At 45.2% G+C, this 21,705-nt stretch overlaps 1 protein-coding gene across 1 annotated transcript in view; it reads right to left on the bottom strand.

Annotated features, from left to right (window-relative positions):
* Window positions 1-21,705, bottom strand: part of DROSHA (drosha ribonuclease III) — a 139,365-nt gene that overhangs the window by 2,274 nt on the left and 115,386 nt on the right. Inside the window, exons 30-34 of the mRNA XM_049768729.1 lie at window positions 9,609-9,750; window positions 8,432-8,514; window positions 8,234-8,337; window positions 3,244-3,336; window positions 1,794-1,840 (exon numbers count right to left, since the gene is read on the bottom strand). Coding sequence (XP_049624686.1) covers window positions 1,794-1,840; window positions 3,244-3,336; window positions 8,234-8,337; window positions 8,432-8,514; window positions 9,609-9,750 — 469 coding nt within the window. The remainder of the gene's footprint in view (window positions 1-1,793; window positions 1,841-3,243; window positions 3,337-8,233; window positions 8,338-8,431; window positions 8,515-9,608; window positions 9,751-21,705) is intronic.

Genomic DNA, 21,705 nt, shown 5'->3' with positions numbered 1-21,705 from the left:
CACAGTTTTTTCATCTATACTAGTAAAGAAATTTCCTAATATCATTAGCCTTCAAAAATATATTAATGACAGGGCCAAGAGTTAAGGGATACGACCTACATGTGACAGACTCCGGTTCTATCCCTGGTATTAGAGGTTCCCTTCCCCCACTCCTCAGTACCACCAGGAGTGACCCCTGAGCACAAAGCCAAGAATAAGCTTGAACACTGCTGGGTGTGGCTCAAAACTAAACCAACCATATATATATATATATATATATATATATATATATATATATATATATATATATATATATTTATATATATATATATAAAATGGCTATAAAATAGCACATCTGGATAAAAAAGGCATAGTAAAGTATTGCTCATAGGTAAAATTTTCACAGGAACACAGACACCCTTTCCATCCTTTGGGACAGAAAGACCCGCACCTTGGACTCAGTGGCAGAGCGGCCATTATGACAGCCCACAAAGCCTGCTGAGTCCTGTTTCACTCTCTGCTCTTTTTCAGCAAGTGTTTTACCAGGATAGAGTTCAGTGATTGGAGCACGTACTTTGTTTGCACAAGGCTGAGTTGGATTGCCTGGCACCATGTGACCAAGTATCACCTGTAGAGTCCTTGAGGCCCCAGAGTACCACCAGGCTGGTCAACACCAACTCAGAAACTTAAGTGTCCAGACGTTCTGGTAGAATGTGACCAGGAGCAAATCCCAGACCCTCAAGTATCGTTCTCCATCCCACACAAAAACAGGGAAATGGGAGCTGACTGACCCTGGTCTATCCCTGATCATCACTGGGTCTGGCCCCCAAAAAGAAATAAAACAAAACAAAAAAGATAAAAAAAGTTTGCTAGCAGAGAGACCACAAACTCCATGGACCTGTGCCTAGGTTTATTCCCACCTACCTTTCCTTTCCCTCTACCCCAGAGAGCTACTTTACAGATTTCCACTGGGATCTTGGCCTTTTAGCCTTTCCCAGACTACCCTTCCCTGGTCAGGCTAGCAACTTCTTCACTCCCCCCAGCCCTGTTTCTTGTGCCTGGCACCAATCCACACTCAGCTGGTACTTGCACACTAACAGAAGCGCATGGTTGTGTTGTGTTCACGGTATACCTTGGGAGAAAAACTCAAGTTTTGCACTCAAGTCATCAATATATAAAAGTCTATGCTTTCCTTCCATGTTTCAAGGATGCCATCAAAATGTTTTCAATCTGGCAATCCCTCTCTGTGCAGAGTTAAAAGCTCTGGTGGAGACACTTAGGGAGGACAATGATAAAAAACCAAGTATCCACCAATAATAAGATGTGGACCCACAGCAGGAGATACTGTGGAGTCATTTGCAGAGAATAAACTGGAACCAATGTGGCCTGAGGCTGCCCAAAACTAGCAGACATGTGAGAGGTGCAGAGATATGGGCCCAGCAAACTAGGTGAGCAAAACGAGGGCCAAAGAAATAGCCCTCCCCAGTGTGTTCACATGGCTGCAGAAAATTTGAGAAGTAGAGGGAGCTGCAAAGAATCACACTGGCTGTTCCACAGGCTTCAGTGAGAGAGGGATTCTCTGCAGAAGACCGAGAGTGAAAATTAAAAAGCACTCAGGAATACTTAAAGAAAAAAAAAACCATAAGCCCACTTTAGACGTATCTCACATTCAACTATACTCAGTGAAGAGAATAATTATGAGGCAAAGAAGATCCCATTTTATCAGTACTTACCATTTTTCTATTTCCCCATTTTCTTTCCATAAAACACTCATTACATTATGAATGTGTAATTCTAGAAAGAGATGAGCTTACATTTCTCAAGTGCATCCATAGCTGCTCCCATTTCCGCTTGCTGAATACTGTGAAAAGAAATCAAAATAAGATACACTTAAAGTTTTTTTGCTCAAGAACACACAGTTCGCCTCTTAATCAAGCAGGTTGGTCTTCAGACTTGGGCCAGTCAGTGTCAGGTGGTTCCTTCTACAGCCACAGAGTGAACTGTGCAGACAGGAATAAGAGATTAGTGCATGCAGAAAGGTCAGTTATTTGCACAATGCCAAGTGAAGACTATCACTTCACGCTTTTAAGACAACTCTAAGGTGCTTTCCATTTACTTTGGGTCTGAAGAATTTCTTTCCTAAATTTGAACATCCTCAGTGTAAAATTAAAAAGGGCAAAGAATTACTTACAAAGAGACCAAAGCCATGCCTCAGTTTAAGATTGAGAGTGAAAGGCATAAAAATGTCTGACCAGGGCCAGAATAATAGCACAGTGGTAGGACATTTGCCTTGCATGTAGATGACCTGGGATAGACCCAGGTTTGATCCCCAGTATCCTATATGGTACCCTGAGCCTGCTAGGAGCATCCTCTGAACACAGAGCCAGAACTTACCCCCAAGTGCTGCTGGGTGTGCCCCACCCCAAAAGCCATGTATTATTTATTCTGGGGCACACCTGGTGGTGCTCAGGGGTTATCTCCTAGCTCTGAGCTCAGAAATTACTCCTGGGAGGCATGGAGGACCAAATGGGATGCAGGGGATCGAACCCAGTTTGGCTGCGTGCAAAGCAAATGCCCTTCCTGTGCTATCACTCCAGCACTGTATTATTCCTTTTAACTGAAATTGTTTGCATTTGCATAAAACTCAAGGGAATAAATCTAAGAAATTGTGTCCCTATGCTCTCATTGGTGCTGGGGACGTTTTGGGGTAACGAAAACTGGACAGGCTGCTCCTGGCCCCCAAGAAGTGTGGTGTGCTCCTGAAGTCAAAGCCCCTGACACAACTACATTCCGGTGACTCAAGGCTGACTGATTCTCAGGTTTGAGGGCTTGGTGGGAACACTCATCCTTGCTTCACTTTGCACTTTGCACCTTGAATATACGTGAAGTTTATGTTTTTTGTTTTGTTTTGATTTTGGACTATACCAGGCAACACACAAGGGGTTACTTCTGGCTCTGTAGTCAGAAATTGCTCCTGGCAGGCGTGGGGGGCCATACCTGCTGTGTTGTTGCTCTGGCCCCATAAGTGAAGTTTAACAAGACAGAACTGGGGACTGGCACCTGCTTACTGTCAAGGGGTAAGACATCTGCTCACTGCCAAAAGTAGCTCCTGAGCAGAGCTAAGAGCCCCTGCACAGTGCCCAGTGTGGGTCAAATGCCTCCTTCCCAAATAAACAAAGATGACACAGTCAAGTTTGGGAAGAGCCATAGGGGTTTGTGAAACACCTGGTGTCAAAGGAAGAAAAGGAAAGTGTCTCCACATACCTTGGTCCTTTTCCACAGCCGATTCTTTCTCCCTTGAAGTAAACGGCCACTGTGTAGGTTCTAGCGTGGGAGGGTCCGACAGTCTGCAGAGTCCTGAAGGGGGCAAGGACAGAACATCAGTGGTGTACAATGCTACTTCACCTTCTGTCTTTTTGTCTTGTTATGACTATATTATTGCTAACATACACTGTGGCAGTTGGGCTTGGACACGTCCCTTAGATACCCCCACTGTAATGACTGCTGAAACTGGACATGCCCCCGGACACATCCTTTTGTCATGCTGGTATAAAAGGAAGATTGCTCCAACAGAACCACACTGCTTGAATCATCTTGTTCAGTCTTAATAATTGATGGGGAAAAAAATGAATGGTTCTAGGTCCAGACACTTGCATGAACATGTAGTAGAAATAAAAAATGATCCGACCTGAACATCAAACCCAAAGTCAACGACAACAATCTATACCTAATCCACAGCAAGCTGTACAAGTGGGGACCAGTTACATTAGTATTCTGGGGGGTAAAGGAGGGAGATATGGGATGCATGCTGGGAACAGGGATGGAAGGAGGACATCACTGATGGTGGGAATGCCCGATTCATTGTCCCTATGTACCTTAAATATTACTGTGAAAGATTTATATCTCACTTCGGCCACAATAAAAATAAAAAAAAATAATATTAAATAAAAAAAAAAGGAGAAACTTGGATGGTTGTAGAGTGAGTTTAGGGGAGAGGGGTGGCACAGAACAGAGACCAGAGCAGTGCTTGCTGGCTTACAGGGGGTAGAGATAAAACAGAGAAATGCTGCCTGCTTTGCATCTATTTGTTTTTCTATTTTCTTTGAACCCGGGCCTCAGCTGGAATTAGAATTTCCATCTAATTCTCTCTTTGTCTCTCGAGAACCTCTGGGAGGCAGCAGCAGGCCTCAGAGACTAGGAGAAATAAAAGGTGTACTTAGTTTCTTCTTTTCCCTCTCTTTCAGTCCGGGTGGGCAGTTGCTACAATACACCTCCAAGAAGAACCATGGACCTATTGCCCCGACAGACAGAGAAGGCTGCTGCAGTCAGAAACGGTGGCAATTCTGTGCAGTACTCCTTCCCCTAAAACGTCAGGGATAGGAGAGGAAAGCGACAGTTGTGTGGACACTGCTTTGAAATCATTTCCAAGTGTGCAGACTCCCAGGAGCACAACATTCAACACAATTTTGTTGCTGTTGTTCTCAGAGCAAAGGCAATCATGTTTCTTTGAACACTGTTACAGTGCTGATCACAGTCTATCTCGGCCAAGAGAGCTCAGGTTCTGTTTTGAGTGGCCTCACAGCCTGTCCTGAATCTTTTATGAAGTTTGGGATCTTACCTAAATGGTAAGACATGGGTTTGGTTCTTAAAGACTGGAGATTCTCTCTCCAAGGCATCCTAAAAGTGCAAACAAGGGGCCAGAGAAATAACACAGTGGCAGGGCATTTGCCTTGCACGCGTCTGATCCAGGATGGACAGTGGTTCGAATCCCAGCATCCCATATGATTCCCTGTGCCTGCCAGGAGTGATTTCTGAGTGCAGAGCCAGGAGTAAACCCCTGAGCACCACTGGGTGTGACCCAAAAACAAAAACAACAACAACAACAAAAAAAAGCAAACTTTGAATAAAATTAATGACCTGGACCCACGCCTGAGAACATTCAGGACGTGGGTGGGTGCCACAAGTGTAGACCTCAACTTCAGTGAGTCTGGTAACTGCATGGGAATTGGAAATGAAAAGGCACCAACCAAGATAAAGACTCGAGCATGGTGGGCTGGGAGGAGACTATATCACACAAGCCCAGGAACTCAATCAAACAGAACCTGCTGTCGGGCCCTTCCATCAGATTTCTGAGAAGGGGAGCTGATAAACTCATTTCTTCCATGTGGATAGACTCCACCAGTGACAGCATTGCACAGACAAGGTAATGCTTATTACAGTCACCAGACCACACCCTAAGAACTTATCTTCCTCATTTCGCTGATTGAACCTTAATGATCACTTTGATGAGGGAGGACTTTGAGGCTTCCATGTAACAGAGCCTGGATATTCATTACGCTCATTAGGCACATATGAAAGGGCTATTTCTAAACATGCGGGCATTGTTGTTCTTAGCGGATTAAATAAAGAAAGCGCTGTCTGGCCGTGACAGCTTCTTGGGACAACGTACGGGGGCTTGCTGCGAGGTGAGTCAACGTTCTCTTGGCCTGAGATTGTCTACTGGAGAAAAAGCCAAGAATGTGTTGGGACTATGCAACAAAAAACATACAAAGGGACTTGAAATTGCTGGCTGCCACCCTGGTGCTCTTTTCCTTGTGGGTTTTGAAGTCCGTGAGAAGCCAAGGCAGGGGGTTTGTAGTCCATGTGAAAAGTCCCCCTGCTCCCCAATACAGTTGTGTCCATGGATTATTCACAGGCAAGGGAGGCAAGGAGTAAAATAACATCATTAAGGGCTGGGTAGGGGGTTCAGAGGGCTGGAGCACCTGTTTTGTTCACAGGAATACTAAGAGCAACAAAGGGTCCCCCATGCACTCTAGGATTGCCAGGTGTAACAAGGCAAAAACCAGCTATATTTTAAACCATGCCTAAAGTCACAACCAGACAAGGCCGCTGGGAGAGCTCCAACCATACTGATCATCCTCCCCAATTCTTAGTCCTCTGAATTCCTAGAATGAGTTCAAAAGTGTCTCACGATCAGCACTTGAAACAAACTTGAATTTTAGGGGGTCAGAGACACAGTATAGCAGGTAGGGTGCTTGCCTTGCAGGTGGCCAGCAGGGACTCAGGACCTCGAACTTCACAGATTTACCTGAGACCACCAGAGTGATCCCTGAGTGCAGAACCAGGAGTAAGCCCTGAGCACAGCCAGGTCTGTCCCTCCAAATAAAACATAAACATAAACCACCAGCTTTTGTTAAAATTGGTATGAGATTGGCATGGCCCTGGGATTCTTTGGGATGACTTTTATGGCTACCACTCAGACTCAGAGGTAGGGAATGGTAGTGTTCAATATGCGGTATCAAAAAAAAAAAAAAAAAAAAGGTTGGAGAGATATTATAGCGGTAAGGCATTTGCCTTGCATGCAGCTAAACCAGGAAGGATGGTAGTTTGAAACCCAGTGTCCCATACGGTCTCCCGAGCCTGCCAGGAGCGATTTCTGAGCGTAGAGCCAGGAGTAACCTCTGAGTGCTGCCGGGTTAAAAAAAAAAAAAGTCCGGGCCGGGGCAATAGCACAGTAGTAGGGGGTTTGCCTTGTTCCCGGGCGGACTCCAGTTCGATTCCTGGCATCCCATATGGTCCCCCAAAACTGCCAGGAACGACTTCTAAGCGCAGAGAGCCAGGAGTAACCCCTGAGCACCACTGGCCATAACCCTAAATCAAACAAACAAAAAAACAAACAAAACAAGGCCCCCTGGGGCTAGAGTAACAGTAGATAGGGCATTTGCCTTGCATTTGGCTGAACTGATTTGATCCCTGGCATTCCATATAGTCCTGTGAGGAACGCCAGTATTTCTGAGAGCACAGCCAGGAGTAATCCCGGAGTACTGTTAAGTGTGATCCCCCCCTCCCAAAAATAAGTAAAAAAGCACATCAAACAATAACAATCACCAAAAAACCCAGAACTAAATGCCCCAATCTTTGTATAGTGATATCTGAGCTCATGGGAGAACATCGGCCAGGCAAGAGGTGAAAGAGGCCAAATGAGATGGAGAAGGTTAGAGGTTAGAGAGGGTTAGATGGAAACAGGTCACATAGTGAGCCCCTGGCTCACCCCTTCACCACATGGTCCCTTGAATACTTCTTGAAATGATCCTGATGCACTGAGCATGGGTAACTCTCAGCACTACTGGGCGTATCTCAAAACCAAAACCAAAGGGTATGGGGGTAGAAATAACAAGAGAGACCCCCCAAATGCCATTTGACCCAAACAAGCACATATAATTTATAATTTAGGGGCAGGAGAGATAGATAGCTGGGAAGGTGCCTGCCATGAACATGTCCAAGCTGGCATTTTGGCAACCCAGAAGGTCTCCTGAGCTCTGCCAGGAGTGACTCCTGAGTGCAGTCAGTAGTCAGTCCTGAGCACTGCCTGGTATGGCTTCACAAAACAAACATAAAAATCTTTGAGTCTGGATGCACAGCCCATCAGAGTTCTAAGAAATGAAAAGACAACCTCAAAAAAACAAAACAAAACTGTTAAAAAAAAAAACCCTATTGGGGCTGGAGAGATAGCATGGAGGTAGGGCATTTGCCTTTCGTGCAGAAGGACGGTGGTTCAAATCCCGGCATCCCATATGGTCCCCCGAGCCTGCCAGGAGCGATTTCTGAGCATAGAGCCAGGAGGAACCCCCTGAGCATTGCTGAGTGTGACCCAAAAACCAAAAAAAGAGGCCGGAGAGATAAAATGGAGGTAAGGTATTTGCCTTTCATGCAGAAGGATGATGTCTCGAATCCCGGCATCCTTTATAGAGCCAGGAGTAACCCCTGAGTGCTGCTGGGTGTGACCCGAAAAACAAACAAAAAAAAACCCCTGTTGAATCTGCATTATTTTCCTTTTCTAGAAAATCTTAGTATGTTTTCCTCTCCAGCACTTGAGAGATAGGAGAAACTGCAGCTAAACAAATGCAATCTGCTTAATTTAGAGCTAAAAGAAGAGGTGGGAAGAGGGAAGAGGTGCTCAGAGTCCTTTACCCAGGGTTCTAGACAGAGTCAGAACTTCAGCCCAGGGGTGTAGAGAAAGCACAGCAGTAGGATGTTTGCCTTGCACATAGCTTATCCAAGATGGACAGTGGTTCAAATCCCGGCTTCCCATATGGTCCCTGTGCCTGCCAGGGACAATTTCTGAGTGCAGAGCCAGAAGTAACCCCTGAGCACTGCCTGGTGTGACCCCAATCCCCACCCCCAAATTAAAAAAAATAAAAAATCTGCTTCTGCCTGAGGCTCGAAATCCCTAGCACCTGGGCAGGGAACTTACTTATACAGAGGGATGTCAGGTTCCTTGCCTTCTGTTCGAAGTGTCAAACAGCACTGCTGAAGCTGGGATTTGGGGTCATTCCAGTCCTGATTCAGGATGAACTCCTACAAAAAGCACCTCCGCAGGTTATTCAGGAATGGATTCTGGGGTCCCCCGAATACCACAGCATTTACACTTTCCATTTAAAGGGGCACTTACTTTTAGTCGTGGGAAGAAACACACGTTCATGAAAGTGTGAACATATTCCAAGTCCTTATCAATGTAGAGGGCTGCAATAAAAGCTGAAAGGAGAGAACAGGTCAGGGGAAGCCACGAAACGTGGCCACTGCCCAGAGAGGCTCAGGGACCTGGACTATGACAAAACGTTGGACCCTGGGGTCTCAATTCCCAGGTCTCAATTCTTTATTTGTGCATCAGAATCACCTTTAATTCACTGTACTTGAGACAATATGGTCATGGCGGTATGAATGCCTATGGTTTGGAAGCACAAAGTAGGAACACTTTGACTGACTGCTATCAAGTACCCTGAATCCTCCATCTCTGTCCGTTATCTCTTACAAACTGCTTCTTTGGGACTGGAGCAATAGCACAGCAGTAGGGCATTTGCCTTGCTTGCATTCGGGTGGGCCCAGGTTTGATTACTGGCATCATCCCACATGGTACCCAGAGCCTGCCAGGACCGATCTCTGAGCACCACTGGGTATTGCCCCAAAACAAAACAAAACAAAGCAAAACAAAAAATTAACTGTCTCTTATTTCCTCACTACCATATATATATATATATATTTTTTTTTTTTTTTACAAAAACAGAACTTACTTCTTAATCATTAATTTACAAAGCTTTTAATTAGTGATGATTTATAGAGACATATATAGGTGGGGTTGGGGTCAACCAGCAGTGCTCAGGAGACATTCTTGACAAGGGAGAAAAGCTTTGATTTACCATCAGCAATCTTCATGCTCAAGATGTTAGATGGAGGGGTGTAGATCAAGGCTGGGGGCTGAGGGGGGCAGTGACCCCCACAGAACAGACTGCACTAAAATCTCCTATTTCTATTTTCATTCCAAATGATTCTTCTAACAGGTGGAGGAGGAAATAAAAATTAAAACAGAAAAGAAATTCAAGTGGAAGAAATAACAAAGAAGGAAAGGAGCTTGCCTTGCAAGTGGCTGGCCTGGGTGTTAGCTCTGGCCCTACATCCCTCCCATCAGGGGTCACCCAAGCACAGGGCCAGGAGAAGGCCCTGAGCATCACCAATAAACAAAGGAGGCTTATTTAGCCAGAGCACCAGTGTGAGAAATAGAAGACCCACATGGGTCTTGATGTCCATCTGAGACCTACAGGCTGGGAGAAGTTTCACGCAGCAGGACTCACATTCCAAAAGGTCCGCCAAGGTCTTGGTGCGCAAGGCCACCGGCCTCTTGGTCTTGTCGTTGGTGATGGCGTACTCCTGCATGCCCAGCTCCTCCGCCACCTTGGCCTGCGTTCTGTTGTTCACCAGAGAGCTCCGCAGAAGCTGCACACAAGAAACGCAGTTGAGGATGGTACACAGCTGGTATACATCTGGAGACAACAGTCTGAAGTTGAAGGCACTGGCCTTGCCTGGGCCGACCTTGGTTTGATTACCGAGCACTGTCAGGAGTCATCCCTGAGAGCAGACCCAGGACTAAGCCCTGTGCACAAATGAGTGTGTCTCCGAAACTCAAGAAACAGCACCCAGCTCTCTTCTCTTCTCAAACTCTCCCCACCCCCTACTAGGTCAGGGTCCCCCACTGATTTTGGCATGAGAGTAACCCCAGGATAGGAGGGGTTAGGGAACGATTATCTCCTCAAAGCCTGACCCCTAGTAGCACCCCTGAGTCTAAATGCTCCGAGCTTCTTCAGACTAGCTGGCTCTGCCCCCCACCCTTCACTAGCCCTTTGGTTGTTTAGAGGCCGACATGCAGGAGTGAGGGGTGAGGGGCTGGACGACAGTTCAAGGTCAGAGTTTTTCTTAGTTTAATGCAACTATATGATGACTATTAACTATTTTGTTCATTGAGTTTTTTTGCCCAGTGGTGGTGCCAATGGTTTACAAATTCATTTAAATCTGAGGAGCACAGGTTTCAAGTAAGTTAGCATATATTATCCTCTATCAAGTACCATCAGTCCCAACTAGAGTCTGCTGGGTCCCCATCCACCTCTTGTTCCTTAGTCAAGCCCATGACGTATAATTTATATGTGATAAACAGCCCCATTTTAGAAAGCTGAGTAGAATGAATGTTACAATATTTCCATCACCCAACGTAAGTTCACCGAGTGCCTTTTGAAGTCCACTTGAACTTCCAGTCAGATGGTTCATGAGTTTTAAAGGATCACTTTTTCTAAAATCTAAGGTTGTTTGTTTTCATTTCAAGTGATGCTCAGGGCTCACTCTTCACTCAGGAATCACTCCTGGTACTTGGGGGGCCCATATGGGAAGCTGGGGATTGAATTAGGGTTGGCTGCATACAAGGCAAGTGGCCTACCAGCAGGTTATCTCTCCAGCCCTAAATAAAGTTTTTCTCTTTTTCTTAACTTTATTTTAAAACCTTATTTAATCATTGATTGATTGGTTTTTGGGCCACATCCGGCAGCACACAGGAGTTAAACCTGGTTCTGTACTCAGAAATCGTCCTGACAGGCTGGGGACCATATGGGTGCCAGGAACCTAACCAGGTCCCTCCCAGATCGGCTGCATGCAAGGCAAACACCTTACCGGCCCCTAAAATTAAGTTTTAAGTTTCACAGCACTGATGCCAATTTTGATTTAGGATTTGGGATAGTGGCGCTTTAATATCCTTTCAAATATTTAATTATGTTTTTACTTTTTGTTATACTTCTTAAGATTTATTCATCTTGAATCAACTTTTCAAAATGGGGACACTTAGTCTTTAATCAAAGCAGAATAGAATCTTTTTCATATTTCAACATTAGGAATTAAAAACATTTTTTTTCCGTCCTAGTCATTTCATTTAGCTCAGAGCCTTTCAAGAATCATTCTAGTAGTAATAGTAAACAGTGTGTGAGTTATATAGATGAATCCTTCTTCTGGGCACCCATAAAACAGACAAGATTTAGAAATTAACCAAACTTAACATGCATATGGGAAAGGAAGGGAAAGAGCCATGAACAGGAGAAATACTTAGGACTTGGATTTAAAAAAGGAGAAGGGGTCCAGAGAGAAAGTACAGTGGGTAGTGCTCTTGTCTTGCAAGTAGGTGACTCCTATTTGAACTCCGGCAACAGACATAGGTCCCTGGGCACTACCTCCAAGACTGATCCCTGAGCACAAAGTCAGGAAGAAGCCTTGAGCACCATCATGCATGGCTCACTCAAACAAGCAAACAAAACCCCAAATGAAAGTAATCACCCTCAATCTGTGAGATTCGGGAGCAGCACATAGCTAAAAGGAGCGGCTTCTCTTACAATCGAACCCATTCTTCATCTATTCAAACAATTCCTTCCCTGCTGAGGAATATTCCTGACAGCAGGGCCAGGAGTGGGACTACAGCTGTGAGCAGGGCTGGGAGAAGAACCCCCGCTGTTCCCCACTACACTTTGTTTATTAGATGCAAGTTTTATGCTCTGTGGCTCCAGAGTGTCAACTGAGCTTATGAAAATCAAGATTTATTCTCAACGCCTGAGATTGCATCCTTGACAATAGATAAATAAGAAACAATATGTTCTTAATTTGTCTGACAATGATTCATGAAGCAGAAACACGAGTTGATCTTCATAAACCCAAGCTCGCCGCTGAGTTACAGACCTTCGGCCTTCGCCCCTGTCTGCCCCCCCTTCCTCCCATGCCCCTTTCCTTTAATGTAGTAAGTGCTTCATTAATGTCCACGGAGAAATGCAGAATTAAATAGGCCAGCATATAACAGGACTAGAAGAGCCTGCAGCCTATTATCTTGTAATGACAGAATAATTAAGGTAGAGGGGAGGTGTGGGAAGGGGTTGGGTGTCTAAGGCAGGGGGGTGGTGGTGTGGTTCTCAGGAGTGGGTCAGAGAGATCTGGGGGGTTATTTTGAGAACCCGGCTCTGCTGAGTAAGTTGAGCTCTCTATAAATACTTCTGATGGGAGGATGGACCCTGGCTTGGGAGCTGCTAAACCATGTTCATGCCTCCGTGATCATAACCCCTGTGTGCAGGATCACAGAGTCTTTGAGATTTCATTGCCACCCCTGGGCAGCTCTGGGGAGAAGCAGAGAGACCAGGAATGGAAAATGCCTCCCAGTTCCCTGAAACACACGTCCTGAAATGCCCGGAGGCAGAGGGTACCAGCAGACTTGGAGATCTTTGAAGTTTCAGCCAAAAACTCAGAGGGGAGTAAGGAGGCTATAAATCATTTATTTATTTATTTTTTTATTAATTTTTTATTTTTAATTATGAGGACAAAGATGCAAAGAAAGAGGATAAGGGAAAGTTACAGTAGAAGGACAGTCACCCATAAACAGAATTCTCAGAAATTCCCTTGCTGATATCTGAACTTAGAACTTTCAGCCAAAGAACATTAAGAAAAATAAAACATTAAGAAAAAATAAAACCCATGTACAATTACTTTGTCCCACTAGTCAGTCCCCAGATTGTAATACATAATATTTCTTAGCAGCACACAAAGCAATCTAAAGCCATAAAACTTATGTAACTCCTTAAACATTGAAGGCAAATTACTTTTTTACATTTCCATGAACATGCATATTAGTTTAAGTTAACCTCAAAAGTTGGGGCCGGGAAGGTGGCGCTAGAGGTAAGGTGTCTGCCTTGCAAGCGCTAGCGTAGGATGGACCGTGGTTCGATCCCCCGGCATCCTATATGGTCCCCCCAAGCCAGGAGTGACTTCTGAGCTCATAGCCAGGAGTAACCCCTGAGCATCAAACGGGTGTGGCCCAAAAACAAAAAAAACAAAAAAAACCTCAAAAGTTTAAGTGGGTTGTTTTTATTAAGGATTAGAGTCAAAGGAGCACAGTAAAAACGGTGTTAGAGTGGCAATTATTGTTTGCATAGGCCCACCAAAATATGAGGGACATGGAAAGGAATAGTGTTGGCCTAAATATAAGGAGACCCTACCCCTGAAGTTTCCTGGCATAAGACCAACTCTAAGCTCCAGGCAAACTAGTTTGTCAATCCAAGTCATTATGTCTGTAGTGCCATTATACTTTTATTTTTCACAGTCTCTGTTGTTGGTATCATGTTTCTGTATTAAAGATCCTGGAATCTGCATATCCTACATTGCAGTCAGGATGATGACACCTCACAATTAAAGGGCAATGCAGAGAGCCCTGTCCTGTAAGCAGGTCGTTGTTGTCAAGTCTTCTTAGTGTTAAGGGAAGTCTCTTTTGAGCAGGTCGATGTCAGAGCAGTGGTAGAGTCTTCCCTGGTAGAGGATTGCTTCCAGGTGTTGTTATAAAAAAACCTTGGCTGTTTCGTAGATAGGTTCCCTGGTTCAGGGGTGAATGGAGGATGCCCATTCTTCTGAGGCCTGTGCCTGATCATTATATCAATGTTCAGGGTGTAAGGTCCCATTGCACTACAAGATTTGTGTGTTCCAATCTCTATTAGAGAAGAACTTGTTTGTATGTATTTTCCCATTTTAATGTGCCTATGCAAACAAGAAACAATGCCACGTGGCATATCGGCGCATATGGGGGCCATAAGAACAAGTCCAACAATCCCCATGATATGGTTCAGCATGAAACTGAGAGACTCTTTCACCAAAATTCCTTATTGAACAGCTCACAAAGAGAAGAAAAGATAAAAAGTGGGTAGAATTGTCACTGTAAAAGAATACTTAGTAAGAGTTATAGCTGTCAAAGAAAATACACATAAAATATTCAAAAGACATATGTGTCCATTTTATGTCTTTTGAAATAGTTGGGGCTTGTTAAATCCAATGCATGACTTTGGTCTGTGATTAGGACTGTGCAGTACTGAAGTTTAAAAGAGTAAATGTGGGGTACTAATAGTTGGGGGTGAGAGAGTTAAGGAGTAATAATGAGCTTTGTAGGGGTGTACGAAAGGGCAGAATCTGTTGGGGCAGGAGGTCGGTCTTGGTGCCTAACAAGTTAAGAACTGAGGATAAAGAGGGTTAATTAAGGGGAAGATAACGAATCTGGATTGGGAGATGAAGAAGTAGAAGGGTTCTGGTGTGGGGGAGGGACAATATATCAGAGGGACTATATATATATTGTATAGCTGAATTGTTTATGGATTAGTCTTGCCCGTCAGAGAGGACCACTGTATAGGAAGTCACGTCTACATATACACTGATTTTAGAGACCTATTTGAATGTTATCCTCCAAATCTAGAGCAATCCATTATTTTTTTTTCTTAGAAACAATCAAGAATTAAGAACATTTTTGGGTGAAGTTAAAAATGCACCTGTGGGCTAGGAGAGATAGCACAGTGGCGTTTGCCTTGCAAGCAGCTGGTCCAGGACCAAAGGTGGTTGGTTCAAATCCAGGTGTCCCATATGGTTCCCCGAGCCTGCCAGGAGCTATTTCTGAGCAGACAGCCAGGAGTTACCCCTGAGCACCGCGGGGTGTGGCCCCAAAACCAAAAACCAAAACAAAAAAAACAAAAAAAAAAAAACGCCTGCACACTTCTGAAAATGAATACTAGTAAGAAAAAAACCCCTAAATGGGGTCCAGCATGCATAGGACAGGAGTTTGTTTCCCCCACCCTCCCCCCAGGGCCCGATTTACCAGCCCAGCCCTGAAGACCAGTCTGGCGTGGGGGGATCTCAGTCCCCTGGACTAAGTGGTCAGCCCAGGGGGCCTATGGCTAGCTGTCCTTCCCAGAGCCCCCAACATCCCAGTGGAAGACACCATTTGTATTTAGAGGGTTAGTTCAAATTTAGAAGCTGGGGTGCAAAGAGGAAAAGCCTTGTTCTTTCCTTTTCTTTAAAATAAAGGTTTTTTTGAGGCCAGAGAGATAGCATAGAGGGTATGGATCTTGCCTCATATGCAACCAACCTAGGTTTGATCCCTGGAACGCCATATGGTCCCCCGAGTCTGCCAGGAGCGATTTCTGAGAGCAGAGCAAGAAGTAACCCCTGAGTGCCACTGGGTGTGGCCCCACAAAACAATTTTTCTTTGAAATTTAGGCACCATAAATTATTAAAATGGACAGAGAGATAGCATAGCAGCAGAACATTTGCCTTACAAGCAGCCAACCCAGGACAGACCTGAGTTCAATTCTTGACATCCCATATGGTGCCTTGAGCCTGCCTGGGACAATTTCTGAGTGTAGGGCCAGGAGTAACCCCTGGGCACCGCAGGGTGTGGCTCCAAAACAAAAAATCAAATGAACAAAAAAATCCCCCAAACTTACTAAAATGTTCCTACAATGTTCCAGTCACACCCAGTGTCAGTGATATCCCTAGGTTTGCTCCTACCCATCCCACCTTCACACACTCACCTTATTTTATTCCTTTAGTCTGGAACTTGTGTTTACAAGAGTGTGGGCTCTGATGGTGTGGTGTGTCACAGCCAACATGTGGAGGCCCCTCTCGATGTGACCCCCAATCCTTGGCATCCTGAGTTCTGTGATCAGTTCTGTGACCAGGGCTTGGCCCATACCTTATACCTTAATTTCCTTGTCTTGCTACTTTCTATGCCAGGTGAGCTAGAACATCTATGTGTGTCCTCTCTTCCCTTACTTTGTTGTACATGAGACCTTCTAGTTCCATCCCAGCTGCAATGACCTATGCAGCTTCACTCTTCTTCGAGGGATCAAGTATCCCATGGTGTATGTTTGCCTAAACATCAGCAGCAGACACATGGATGAAGAAAGTGGGTCCCACACACAGTGGGATACAGAACAGAACCAGTATAAAATGCAAGTTCCTCCATCCTCATCCTTGCAGGATTCAACCTGGAGGTGAAGACAGATTTTGGAGCACCCAACAAATGTGAGAAGTATGGGGGTGCTACTGCCGGCCTTTATCTTAATCTCCTCCAAAGGCGCCTCCATGCAGCTAAGCAGTGTGGCCACTGAGCACACATAGGTCCTCTCTGTCCCCTGTTCAGGCCTTTGGGAGAGGCCACCCATGGGGAAAAACATCCCAAAGTTTGCTGACCTGGCATGTCTCAACAGATCTGGTCAGAATCTCAGGGTGCCCCAGAGATGCTGGTGCTAGATCTCCCAAGATTCTAGGAGCTGGAATTTGGGGGGGGGGGGGATACAGACCTGTTTCCAAAGCTCAGACAGAGGCTGTGCTGAAGGAAAAGTCAGAGCTGAACAAGAGTGAGTACCCTCATGAGAGAAAGCTCAGCCCATGCCCACGTGTTTCCTACTGAGATCCCTTACTCTTCTCTACCAGAGTCTTAGAGGGCAAACCTTTTGGGGGACCAGCTCAAGAGGATGGGGCCCCCTTCTCTCCTATTCCTCTCACTATGTGAGGGTCTGAAGAACCAGCAGCTTGAAAGACTACAACTACTGTCTCAATTCCCTGAGCATCGCAAGCCACACATTTCCGCTGCAGAAGGCCCAGGGCGGGTGGTCTAGTGTTTGCAGTGGCCTCAACAGGACAAGACAGGGAAGGAACTTTAAGGCAGAAGGAACCAATCTGAGCAGAGAGACCAGGACCCAGCAGGGGGACCTTGGGATGGAAGTGGAGGACAGTGGATATGGCCATGGCTGGCAGGCCTGGGCAGTCTTATAGGAAGGTAGCTCTGTTTTCTGGCGGGGTGGGGGTGGGGGAGAAGAATAATCCTCAAAGGTGTCACTTGAGTACATTAGCAAGGTTATTTTATATAAGTTAAAAAAGATAGGGCTGGAGCGACAGTACAGTGGGAAGGGTGCTTGCTTTGCACATAGTCAACCAGGTTTGATCCCCATAATTGCATAGGGAACTTCGAGCATGACCTGGAGTAATTTCTGAGTGCAGAGCCAAAAGTCAGCCCTGAGCATCAAAGGCAAAAATAACAACAAATTTTTTTAAGCTTCAAAAGATGGTGTTGGGGACCAAAGAGACAATATAGAAGTGAAGGTGCTTGCCTTGCACAGGGCTGACCCTGGTTCAATCTCAGGCATCACAGAGGATATTCTAAGCTCTGTTGGGTATGATTAATGAGCACACAGCCAAGAGTAAGTCCTGAGTCCGAAATGGCTAAAATAAAGAAAAGGGGGAAAAAAAAGGGAAAAAAAAACAGGAAGGGAGGAAGGATGAAAGGGAAGGAGGGAGGGAGGGAGGAAGGAAGGAAGGGAGAAAGGATGGAAGTGAAGGAGGGAGAAAGGAAGGAAGGAAGGGAGGAATAAGGGAGGGAAGGAAGGAAAGGAAAGGAAAAGAAAGAAAGAAAGAAAGAAAGAAAGAAAGAAAGAAAGAAAGAAAGAAGGAAGGAAGGAAGGAAGGAAGGAAGGAAGAATATAGAATATAGAAGTGAAGATGCTTGCCTTGCACAGGGCTGACCCTGGTTCAATCTCAGGCATCACAGAGGATATTCTAAGCTCTATTGGGTGTGATTTATGAGCACAGAGCCAAGAGTTAAGTCCTGAATCCAAAATGGCTAAAATAAAGAAAAGTAAAAAAAATAGAAAAAAAGGGAAAAAACAGGAAGGTAAAAAGGAAAGAAGGAAGGAAGAAAAAAAGGAAGGAAGGGAGGGAGGAAGGAAGGGAGGGAGGAAGAAAGGGAGGGAGGATGAGAGGGAGGGAGGGATGGAGCGAGGGAGATTGCTTAAATAAAAAGATCATTTGTGGGGCCAGAGTAGGGTGTCTGCCTTTCATGCAGCTGACCCAGATTTGAACCATGGCATTCCATATGGTCTTCCTAACACCACCAGGAGTAATTCCTGAGTTCAAAGCCAGAAGTAAACCCTGAGCATTGCCTGGTGTGGCCCAAAAACCAGGAGAAGAAAAAAAGAAAAAAAAAAAAAGATCACTTGTGGAGGATGGATTTAAACGGGCAAAACAAAACATGAGAATGTCTACAGAAGCTGATGTTCTAAGCATTTTTACAAAGAGAAGATACCTGCTTTCTAATGGAAATCTTGAAATGAACATTAAACACCCAATTGAGCAGGAGAGAGTTATTAGACTGTTTGGAAAGCCAGACCATATGCCAGATGAAGGAGCGAAAAGCAAGACTTGGCTGTATAAGTTCAGACCGTGGCCCCGGCCCTGCCTGGCACAGTGACCCTTAAGGAAGTGCTGACATCTCGAGGGGGCTCCATGACTTCATCAGTACAACAGGAGAGTAAAGCTTGCTCCCAGGTGCAGAAAGAATTGGTGTGAATAGCTGCAGTCTAAGTGCCAGCACTGGCATGTCATTTTCACGCACAGGAAAGCTGACTGCTGTGGTCTGATTTACCAGGCAAGGCAGTGTTTGCATTTCAGCTAGAGAAACTTCAAAAACTTCTTCCAGATGAGCAAACCAAAATAAAACATCCAGGACACCTACCAGCTCGCTACCTCCAGAGCTCTCTATTTTACCAGGGGCTATGCTGTCCTTCACACTTTGGTTTGGTTTGGATTTGGGGATCACTCCTGGCAGGCTTGTGGGACCATACGAGATGCCGCTGATTAAATCCAGGTTGGTATGTGAAAGGCTAATGATGCCTCACCATTCTATCACTCTGGCTTAGCACTTTGTGTGTGTGTGTGTTTGTGTGTGTTTTTGTTCTTGTTTGTTTTGGGCCACACCCGGCATCGCTCAGGGGTTACTCCTGGCTCTGTGTTCAGAAATCGTTCCTGGCAGGTTCGGGGGACCATATAAAATGCCGGAATTGAACCGGGGTCCATCTGGAGTTGGCTGCATGCAAGGCAAATGCCCTACTGCTGTGCTATGCTCCAGTCCCGTGTGTGTGTGTGTGTGTGTCTATGTGTGTTCTGGCCCCGTGTATGTGTGTATGTATTTTAATTGCCCTGTGTGTATGTGTGTCTGTGCGTTTTAAATGCCCTAGAAAAGCCCAAATTTAAGTTGAAATCACAGAGGGTGAAAATAAAAGTCTGAAAAGAGAATGCTGAGTTTCTGAGGGGACCAAGATGAATGCCACCAACTTCGGATGGTGCCATGGAGAACTCAGGATGTTTCCTTCTGATCTTGGCCTGACAATCTGTGAAAATGAGTTTGGACTTAATTTTTAATTAGAAAAAGGTTGCTTGGTTTAAAAAAAAAGAAAAAAGGAAAAAAAAAAAAGGCAGCATATATTGGCATGCTTTCCATTTCTTTATTCACTCTGGATTCTGAAGCGGAAACTCTAGCTGTGAGACCTGAAGATGAGCTACCAGAGAGGGCCCCCTAGTGTAAAGGGGGGTGATTAGTACAGCGGGTGAAGCCCCAGAGCACAGGGAGATGCAGAATCTATTACAAAGAGTGACAGTGATGGGCCACACAGGCCCCCTATACTACAGGCAGAAGCCAGATGGTCTCCATTTCCCCTGATAACTAAAGTAAAGGTGTACAAATGCTAGCAGGCAGGAGGCGCGGCGGTTAGAAAGAGCCAGATTATGCCTGTGACAGAGAAATCTTCCACCAGGATCTCCTCAAAGGAATCCTGCAGGTGAGGTACTGCATTAGCCTGAATGATGGGTATCTATTTCCACTGGGAGATAGTGGGATGGATGAGCGTAGTGGCTTCATGTGCATTATTCCTCTAGAAACAGCACCAAATTTCAGGGCCAGAGTATAGCACAGAAGTAGGGCATTTGCCTTGCACAGACTCCCCCCAGGACAGACCAGGTTTGATCCCCAGCATTCCATATGGTCCCCTGAGCCTGCCAGGAGCAATTTCTTAGCATAAAGCCAGGAATAAGCCATGAGCACCACCAGGTGTGGTTCAAAAAAAAAACAAAAAAAAACACCCCAACCAACCAGCTACCCAACCAAAAAACAAAGCAACAAATTCCTACAAGTTCATCTTGCTAGCACATGGCATCTTTGGACAAGGGACTAGCAATGTGCATCAGCTCCACAGTATGTAGTAATGGTTGAGAGAAAAGAGAGAGATGGGCTAGAGAGAGTGCAAGAGTACACGCATGGCCCACCCCAGTTTGATCCCCAGCACCACATATTGTCTCCTGAACATCATCAGGAATAATCTCTGAGTACAGAGTTAAGAGTCAATTTGAACAGTGGTAGGTGTGGTCCAATTCTACCTCTAGGAAAGATGCAGAGAACTCATGCATGATAAGTGTTAAAAGAGTATGGGACTAGAGTGATAATACAGTGGGCAGAGAACTGACTTGGGTTTGATCTCTGGCATCTCATATGGTCCACCAAGCCAGCCAGAAGTAATTCTTGAGCACAGAGTCAGCCCTGATCATCATCGAGTGTGGCCCAAATATCAAACCAAACCAATCCAATAAGAACCTTTCAAGGGTATATGCTTTCCAACAGTCAGATACTAATCAACAGAAACAACTGACACAGTTGCACTGGAAGGTGGAAAAGTGGCCAGAGACAACAGAGCAGGGAGGGCTCTTGGCTTGTGTGTGGCTGTCCCAGGTTTGATTGTTGGCACTGCATATCAGCCCTCAAACCCTGCCAGATGTGATCCCTGGGCACAGAGCCAGGAATAGGCCCTGAGCATCACCGGTATGACCCCTAAACAGAAACCAAAGAATAGGGACATGGAGAGACAGAACTAAGTTGAGGCATGTACATGTGAGCACAACAGTGGCTTAAGTCAGTATAGCATGGGTTTCCCCCAAGCAGTACCTTATGGCCCCTAGGATCACACAACCATGTTTGGCCCAAAGACCACAAAAAAGATAAAAAAAAAAACAAAAAACAAATGATAGAAGCCAATGGATGACAATGTCCTGGGAGTAGAGAGTGTGACTATGTCAATGCTGAAGACAGTTGACACCTTTCAAAACCTAGATCAGGGGCATGTGGTTCAGTGGTATGGAACATACCTCATGTGTGAGGCCCTGGGTCACATGCCCGGCATGACAAAAAGAACTAAAATACTTTACAATTGCCAGGTGTTTCAGGTGGTAACATTTTGCTTGGGTTTGTTTTTTTTGGTGTGTGTGTGTGTGGGGGGGGAGCACCTCCCCAGTGGTGCTAAGACCATCAGATCTACATCCCATCTAGGGATGAAATCAGGGGCATGTTGAGTAGTAGGCACAGGCTCCAGACCTTTGGGCTAACTTCCCTGCCCCTGTGGGTTCCCTTAATTTCTACCAAAGCTTCCTTGGAATAAAATCAATATAATCAATCAATCAATCAATCAATCAATCAATCATAGGAGCTGAAGAGAGCACACCAGGTAGGGTGCTCGCCTTGCACACAACTCATCCCAGTTCTATCCCAGTATCACATATGGCAGGGGGTCCAGTTCCTCAAACAGTTTTAAATAGGGGGTCCAGTTCACCGTCCCTTCCTATACAAACTGCATATTATTTTGAAGTAAAAGAACAAAACGGGAACAAATACAGTATTTAAATGAAGAACAGTAAAGTTAAATCAACAAATGTAGCAATATTTCAATGGGAACAATGGAT

This window comes from Suncus etruscus, chromosome 2 (assembly GCF_024139225.1).
Source record: "Suncus etruscus isolate mSunEtr1 chromosome 2, mSunEtr1.pri.cur, whole genome shotgun sequence".
Classification (NCBI taxonomy): Eukaryota; Metazoa; Chordata; class Mammalia; order Eulipotyphla; family Soricidae; genus Suncus; species Suncus etruscus.
The sequence above is the reverse complement of the archived record's forward strand: the minus strand, read 5'-3'. Positions and strand labels throughout refer to the sequence as shown.